The following is a 9,254-nucleotide window of genomic DNA, read 5'->3' on the forward strand; positions in this document are numbered from 1 at the left end:
CGTACCTTTCTGCTCCAGAATATCGGTACAAACACAAGCTACAACAATTTGTTTGTACAAAGAAAATCCAATGCCCTTGACCTGAATGCCCGAACATGGAAATGGCTACTCACCTCAGTTCCCCTCTGCAGCCAGCTTCATGTTTTTAAAAAGGAGTACTAAACGACGTACACGTGATTTCTCACTGGGGAGTCAGTTAATTCCCAGGAGGCCTTTACATTCGACTTCAATCTTGCTAATGAGATGGAAATTAGTGCACGTTGGGGTTAGATGGCAAACTTATTTGCGCTTGACACGAATCTCGATTTTTGGCCTTTCCTGCTATTTAACCGGCGTGCCCAGATCCACACCAGGTGCAATGCGGTGGTTAAATTGTGCCCGCTATATAAATAAAAACACCAACAGAAACAATAGGGAGAAAGGGATTACAAATATCCTCCTTTATTAAAAATAACATTGAAACTCTTCTGGATTTCTCTTCTGCCCACCACCAGTGAAATCTTTCTGTTAGTAGATTCTCTGCAGCATTCATTCCATTTGAGTTTGCTTTCCTAAAGCCGTTTTCAATTATAGAACAGAATCCTTACAGTGCAGAAAGAGGCCATTTGGCCCATCAAGCCTGCATTGACCCTCAAAGAGCTCCCTACCTAGGATCAGGCCTCCACTTTATCCCCATAACCCAGTAACCCCACCTAACCTAAGGGGCAATGTAGCATGGCCAATCGACCTGATCTTTGGACTTTGATGCATTGTTTCAGCTGTCACTCTTGATTGTGATGCAAGCAAGTTATTTTTAATGTTATCGCACCATCTCTAAACTCCGAGGAATACAAGTTAGGTTTATTCAACAGGTCCTCATAATTTAACCTTTTAAGCCCTGTTTACTTTCTCGTGAATCTACACTGTACCAACTCTAATGTCCATGTTTCCTTCCTGAGATGCAGTCCCCTGAACTGAACATGGTACTCTAATTGTGGTCTGATCAAGACTCTGTACATCTGAAATGTTACTTGTCCTGTTGTTCCTAATTATCTAACATTAAGAAATAATTCTGCTGGACCTTGCAATTATTATTAATTTTGCGTGATTTTGCATAGAATTTACAACACATTGACAAGCCATTCAACCCCACTGATCTAGTATTTATAATCCACGAGCCTCCTCACACTCTACTTCATCATACTATAGCATATCTTTCTGTTTCTTTATCCCTCCTCTACTTATAGAGCTTCTTTGGGTTCTTCAGAGCCTCACTCACTCATGTATGTTGCACTGATTGCTATTTTAAAAAAATGTATATTGCAGAAAGCTGGGATGGAGTTACCCAGCTGTTTGAGTTTGAAAATGACTTTCTTCATTGTCTGTCTTAATGCAGGAGCCATCTCGACCCATCCACCCAGCACCACTCCCTGAGGCCCAAGCGCCACAGCGATTACCTCCAGAGGCTGCTAATACCTCTCCGCCCCAGAAGCCTCACCTGAAGCTGGCCCGCGTCCAGAGTCAAAACGGAATTGTCCTGTCCTGGAGTGTCCTGGAAGTGGACCGCTCTTGTGCTCTTGTGGACAGCTACCACCTCTACGCCTACCATGAAGATCCTGCTACCACAACCCCATCCCAGTGGAAGAAAATTGGAGAAGTGAAGGCATTGCCACTTCCCATGGCCTGCACCCTCACTCAGTTTGTGTCCGGCAGCAAGTACTACTTTGCAGTCCGAGCAAAGGACATTTATGGCCGATATGGGGCATTCTGTGATCCACAGTCGACTGATGTGATGTCGACTCAGGGTAATTAATTCAACAAAAATGGAGAGAAAACAATCAAAAAAAACAAAGAACCACAAAGCCCAAAATGATATTTTTTCATTTCTTTTCTTACATCATGCATGACGTGTTGTAGTTTTTCTATAGTTGTCTGACTCACTTGGTATCTGTGTACACTACACTGCATATATACAAGAGGGTCATGGTATAAATTAGGCAGCGCTGAACTGCAGCAAAATAAAGACAGAATATTGCACCATGTGGTGTTGCATTACTGCTGCCACAACTAAGTTGCTTCTCTTATCACCGCAGATCCGATTTGACTGGGCGATGTTTGATGCGATTGAGTCATTGGTGAAGCAGCAGCACCAAGTAGCATATTTTGTTTATTCTATGGTCATCAATTGGGTTGGGTTTGAAAGAAAAACATTCCCAAATGTGATGCGTGAAATGGACCGTTAAAGTGATAATTCATACATGTATTATCTTATTGTTCTTATTTTTTTTAAACTGCTTTCACTGCGACTTTAGCTATCCCTTCAAAGAGCAGTGAAAAATTGATCAGCAGTGACCATAGGATAATGGGTTTTATCGCATTGTCTGAAATACTCCTGAAATAAATGCAACTTGCAATGGACTGCATACTTGATTATTAGAGACATTGTAATCGACTGTGTGGGCCTCATCGAAGAAATCAGACACACCTCCATTCATCATTCACATCCAGTAAGATCATTGAAACTGTAAGTTTTTAAAATGAGATGCTTTTCTGTGTTGTGGGGATTGAGGGGGTGGGAGATGAATAAAAACAGATTCTATGGGTTTTTTTTGCCAAAAGCCTTTGTTAAGTGTGTTATCAGAGTAATCTGTGAGCTCCAGAGACATAGATAAAATTCTCAAAATATATTTTTAATCAGTGTGAAATGAGTAATTCCTGGTGTGGTCACTAGACAGTGAGTCTGACACTTTGAGAAAGCCCTTTTCATCAGTACCACTTTTCTGGTCTAATGAATTTTTAAAAAATATATATAGATATATATAAATGTAAATCTCAAACCTGCTCTCCCATTAAGGCCACTATGTTGTATATATTCTTGCTTGCAAGCAACAAATCTTTCATGCCTAACTTGACATAATCAGCAAGCACAAAAAGATCCGGTCATCTGGTACGCATGTCAAGATGAGTCGGTTTCGGGAGCATGCAGCTGGACCTGCTTATCCTAGGAAGGGCTGCAGCAGGTCAGTCAGCATGAGCAGACATGAGGTGCTTGTTCCTTAAATGACCTGCAAATTGTTCACACTATTTTCTCCCCACTCTCCCCCTTATTTGTTACTTCCTGCAGCAGTTTTGGACAGCCGGTATTGGATGGTTCCCCATCTGGCTTCCAAGTTCACAGCACCATGACAGCCAGTGTTGTTCAGCTAACTGTACTATTGAAAACCATCCTAAGCATCCTAACTAGCTATCTAGCATGACATGGACCCTTTTTAAAGCGATGAGGCAGACCCAACTTCCTTTGCATAGGTTATAAGTTCTGTGTCACGTGGTGACTTATTGCCATGGTGTGTGCGCGCGCGCACTACCTCCAGCATTGGTGCATGCAAGGGATGGTGACTCGTAAGGCAAACCATTCTCGTTACATTAACCAGTGTGGTCGCTGCATTCTTTCACCAGTCAGGAATTATTGTAGATCAAATCATTAGTGAATAAACTGAAATTTCTGCATCCTTTTAGTTCCAAGGTGATTTTGATTCAAGATGCAACTGATAATGTGAGCGACACCATGTGTTCACTTTAGGACAGAGTGCCTGAGCAACAGTGGTGCCAGCTTAATGGTCACTGCTTCCCATGTCCTTATAAATTATGTATATTCTAATCCATGGCTTTTTAAATAAATCTCTGGATCGGGCCAGGAGCTAACGTGAACCCAGACAGAGACTTGTCTTCTGATTTAACTACCGATTCCTTTAAAAACAAACTTCTTCAAAATGGCAATCTGTCAGTCAACTATCATGACACTGACCTTTGTACCGGAACAAAAAGTAATTCTGTGTACAAATCTTTATTTCCTTTGAGGGCGGCTATACTGGTAAAACCTTTGCCCAAATATTACTGAAATTTAGTTAGAGAATGACTAAAATGGAAGCCATTTGTCCATGCTCCAAGTTGTTCCTGTACCCTGCAATCATTTACAGCCAAAATATTCTGGTCAGCATTTTGTATACCCTTGCGTTAAATTTAGTAACAGTGAAGGAAAATATTCACTAAATTTGGCAACATTTTGCAGCGTGATGTCTAGGGGAGGGTGGGGAGTTAGAGCCTTTTGGCACACTCTGGGGAAGGTGTGGGAGAAAGTCTTTCTGCTCGTTAGCGAAGGCTTAGGCGCAGTGCAATTGTGTGAAAGAGCACTGCCTGACACCAGGGAATGGGTGTCATGTGTGGTATCTGGGGAAACTGCTCTGGGGCTTGGGAGATCAATGGTGCCACTCATTGTAGATCAAATGGATAATGTGCTGTCTGTTATGGGGAAGGGATTCAGTAACTGTCAACTTGTGCAATTGTGGAACTGACACTTCTATCTCTTGTCACTAGAAAAAGCAAATTCTAACTCTGCATTTTACATTTACTCAACCAAGCAGGCTTTTAGCCACAGGGTACAATAATAAATTATGATAAACCTATTTGTAATAAATACTAAGAGCAATCCCTCTCCCAGGGAGGGATTAAACACTGAAATGCTGGAACAGGTTGAATGTAATTAAGTATTGCCTTTTTAAGTTGTTTTTTTATTTTTCGTTTGTTAAAAGTAGTATACCGTCAATTGCAAGTTAAATGTGCTAATGTTGTATTTCAGAAATGTGGCGTCATCCTGTGTTGCCCTGCAAACTACTTTTAAGTGATATTTTGTTCACTAAAATCTGAAGTTTATAGTTTGAAAATAAAGATCCTATCGATTTTATCTTCTCTCTTGTGTATAACTAAAATGGATTTTGGAATTTAGTTTTCAACGATCCACCCCTGGCTGCTCATAATCTGATTTGCTACACAGCTCTCTGCTTATAGTACATACTGAAACAAACTGATTCAGTTGATAGCTTTAATATCTAAAGACAAAAATATGTTGAAACCCTGGCTGCTATATGGAAGGCCCCAGCTTAGGTTCTCCTGAATTAACAGGTTGTCAACAAAACAGCCGTAGTAAGTGGACATTCACCACTCCAGACCTAGGTTGGGGAGGGGAGGCGATCGGTCAAAGTGGCTGCAACACCTGGATGCCCAGTAACCGCTGCTGAACAGCGCATGTATGTGGACAGTATTGGTCTAGGCTGTGGTTTTCCTCCTGGCCACGTCAAATAGCTTGCTGTATGTTCACTGTCTGGGCTCACCGTACAAAGAATGGCCACCCAATGGAATTTTGCTAGGCACTTGGAAAAGAATGGAAAAATGCAGAACTAATTCCTCCGTAAAGTTTTCCATGTTTTGGGGTTTTGACTACTAGATTGGTGCTACCAGTCTTCTGATTTGGATATTTTTAATATAAAAATATTGCTGCAATTAAGCTGCTGAAAGTTGTAATGTAGCCACAGAACATGGGAAATTGTAGTTCCCAGCTGAATATTCTTTCACACTTTAACCATGCATTTTGTGTATGTATGTATTGGGATGCTTTATGCCACCATTGTATATTCAAAGCTGCTAACCCATTCATTCCAAATAGAGCCATCTCAGAATACGTCAGTCCCATTACAAGGATACACACCCGTACATCATGCACACATCTCAATATAGGAAAAACATTCCTATAAATACATTACACAAATTGGAATTGTGTCCAATGTTTACAATAGACCAGGTTGTTTTGACATTGGTAACTAAAATGAGCTAGCAACTTGTAACGTGTGATACAGAACACTGTCTCCCAGTATAGTGGAATCATGTTGGGAGAAAAGAGTGCTATTTCTTTAATCAAATCTAGAATCCGGCTGGTTGCTTTAACAGCATTGTGTTGTAATTGTTTGCCTGCTGATTCCGCTGAGGAAGATGGACCTTGTCGATTACTTGGTGTGTTGGATGACATTGGTGTGCCATTAAGCCCCCCCTCCTGTGACTAAGCCAACTGTCGCTATCCCTTGACTTCCTCATGCAACAAGCCTTTCTGACTAAATGTTAGCTATAAGATTTGTAAAGTTATCACCTGGGCACTTCAACTTGGGAGAGGGATGTATGATACTGTTTTGCTAAAATGTTTTGGCACAACCAACATGTAAAATCGTTTTGAACGTTACTGGAATATTGAATACATGTTTTATGAAATTGCTGTTTTTGTTTTCATTTCTTTTCCTTGATCCATGCACCTAATAACCCAAGCAGTAAATTTTTGTGGATGGTATGTTTGAATCCAGGGAAACGAGGCTGTATTCTTGACAGTCGACCAGCAAATAAAAAGGGAATTTTATTTGGGCTTTATTTGCCAACCTGTTTGTTTTGATGTAAAAATCCTATTCCCGTGAAACCGCAAGCCTCGACCTCTTGATGTCAGATGTCACAGACTATATTTCAGAGACCTGATTGCTGCATTAACTGAAGAGGCACCCTGTCTTCATTCCTAATGCTCTCTCCTAAGGCCATTCCACTGAAGCATGGCTCCCAATTTCATGTTGTACATTTCATTGCTGTTTTAGAAAATACCTGGATCCCAAGGTCTCTGATGTGAACAGGGTGGAGGATAAGATTACAAATGTTTTGTTGATTGACAATACTGTAAATTAAGTCGTCTGTACTTTTCTGATACTACTTTATAGTATACAGCACTAAAATGGCTGAGTTCATTTTGAAAATGTTGTGATGTGTAAAGTGTAAAGGATATTAAAAAAACTCAAAGGGTTTTAACAGCTCTTTTACTGATGTTTGGTGTGTGACATTTGAAGAACAACCAAAGCAATTTTTGCATTGTTCGCAATGATGTGGTTTATAGCAATGTGACATCTAATCTGATCATCCAAGTCCAGGAAACCTAGCCACACATTATACTCTTGCCTGCCAAACCTTGGCTGCTCAACCTAATCCCTTTGTACCCTCAGAACTTGCTGCTCCACCTGTCTTTGTATCACCAGCAAATTTGACTACAACACACTTGATCTCTTCATCCAATTCATAGATATAGATTTCAAATAGAGTCCCACCCTGTGGCACTCCAGTAGTTAGTTTTCCAATCTAAAAATGGTGCATTTATCCCAACATTTTTCTTGTTCGTCAATTCTCTATTCATGCTAATATATTATCCCTGTGCATAGCCTTTTATGTATGTGGTTCCTTATTGAATGCTTTTTTGAAATTCAAATGTGCTACATCCACTGAGTTCCCCCTTATCCATCCTGCTTGTTGCATCCTCAAAGGAACTCCAAGTTTCAAATTATTTATCTTTCATACAATCAAGCAGAGTCAACATGGTTTATGATCTCCTAAATGTCCTGCTACGTAACAATGGATTCCAGCATTTTGCAATGACCAATATTAAGCTAACTGGCCTCTAGTCTCCTGACTTCTATCTTCCTCCCTGAATTGGGGTGTTCCATTTCTGATTTTGCAATTTGCTGCCACCTTTCCAGAATCTGCGGCCATTTCTTTTAAAACCCTAAGATGCATCAGGTCCAGGAACTTGTAGGTCTTTAGCCCCATTAGTCTACTTGGTATTTTCTCTCCATAAGACATAGGAGCAGAATTAGGCCACTCAGCCCATCGCGTCTGCTCCGCCATTCAATCATGGCTGATATTTTCTCATCCCCATTCTCCTGCCTTTCCCCATAACCCCTGATCCCCTTATTAATCAAGAACCTATCTATCTCTGTCTTAATGACACTCAGTGATTTGGCCTCCACAGCCTACTGCGGCAGAGTTCCACAGATTCGCCACCCTCTGGCTGAAGAATTCCTCCTCATCTCTGTTTTAAAGGATCGTCCCTTTAATCTGAGATGGTGTCCTCTGGTTCTAGTTTTTCCTACAAGTGGAAAGAAACATCCTCTCCACGACCACTCCATCCAGGCCTCGCAATATCCTGTTCAATAAGAACCCCTTTCCACCCCCCCCCCCCCCCCCCCCATCCTTCTAAACTCCAACGAGTACAAACCCAGAGCACTCAACCGTTCCTCATACGACAAGTTCTTCATTCCAGGGATCATTCTTGTGAACCTCCTCTGGACCCTTTCCAAGGCCAGCACATACTTCCTTGGATACGGGGCCCAAAACTGCTCACAATACTCCAAATGGGGTCTCACCAGAGACTTATACAGCCTCAGAAGTACTTCCCTGGTCTTGTATTCTAGCCCTCTTGACATGAATGCTAACATTTCATTTGCCTTCTTAACTGCCGACTGAACCTGCACGTTAACCTTAAGAGAATCATGAACAAGGACTCCCAAGTCCCTTTGTGCTTCTGATTTCCTAAGCATTTCCCCATTTAGAAAATAGTCTATGCCTAAATTGCTCCTTCCACTTTTCCACATTGTATTTCATTTGCCACTTCATTGCCCACTCTCCTAGCTTGTCCAAATCCTTCTGCAGCCCCCTTGCTTCCTCAATACGACCTGTCCCTCTACCGATCTTTGTATCATCTGCAAACTTAACAACAGTGCCTTCAGTTCCTTCTTCCAGATCATTAATGTATATTGTGAAAAGTTGTGGTCCCAGCACAGACCCCTGAGGCACACCACTAGTCATCGGCTGCCATCCTGAAAAATACCCCTTTATCCCCACTCTGCCTTCTGCCAGTCAGCCAATCCTCTGTCCATGCCAGGATCTTACCCGTAACACCATGGGCTTTTAACTTTATTTAACAGTCTCCTATGTGGCACCTTGTCAAAGGCTTTCTGGAAATCTAAATGAATCCCATCCACTGGTTCTCCTTTGTCTAACTTCTTTGTTACCTCTTCAAAGAACTCTTAACTGCTTTGTCAGACGCGACCTCCCTTTGACAAAGCCGTGCTGACTCAGTCCTGTTTTACCATGCATTTCCAAGTACTTCGCGATCTCATCTTTAATAACAGACTCCAAAATCTTACCAATGACCGAAGTCAGTCTAAACGGCCTATAATTTCCTGTCTTCTGCCTCCCTCCCTCCTTAAACAGTGGTGTTACATTAGCCACTTTCCAGTCCTCTGGGACCCTTCCTGCATCCAGTGATTCCTGAAAGATCATCACCAATGCCTCCACATTTTCCTCAGCTATCTTTTTTAGGACCCTGGTGTGTAGTCCATCCAGTACAGGTGACCTATCCACCTTCAGACCTTTCAGTTTCCCCAGAACCTTTTCCTTAGTAATGGTCACTGCACTCGCCTCTGCCCCCGGAGCTCTGGCATCCCACTGGTGTCTTCCACCGTCTCAAGTTCATCCCTCCCTTTTGCCCCCTGATTTTCTACTATCTACTCTACCACAAAGGCAGAAAAAAAAATTCTTCCGCATAATTTTGTCATCCTTGGCCTACAACTAATCGCAGC

General features: G+C 41.8%; 1 protein-coding gene across 12 annotated transcripts in view; it reads left to right on the plus strand.

Moving 5' to 3' along the window:
- Nucleotides 1-4,720, plus strand: part of LOC140403903 (activating transcription factor 7-interacting protein 1-like) — a 256,189-nt gene extending 251,469 nt beyond the window's left edge. For all 12 annotated transcript variants that reach the window (XM_072492132.1, XM_072492126.1, XM_072492134.1 and 9 more), the window contains one exon: nucleotides 1,376-4,720. In XM_072492132.1, the coding sequence (XP_072348233.1) occupies nucleotides 1,376-1,792 (417 nt within the window). In that variant the 3' untranslated portion in view covers nucleotides 1,793-4,720. The remainder of the gene's footprint in view (nucleotides 1-1,375) is intronic.
- The last annotated feature ends 4,534 nt before the right edge of the window (nucleotides 4,721-9,254 follow it).

The sequence above is a fragment of the Scyliorhinus torazame genome, chromosome 29, assembly GCF_047496885.1.
Source record: "Scyliorhinus torazame isolate Kashiwa2021f chromosome 29, sScyTor2.1, whole genome shotgun sequence".
NCBI lineage: Eukaryota > Metazoa > Chordata > Chondrichthyes > Carcharhiniformes > Scyliorhinidae > Scyliorhinus > Scyliorhinus torazame.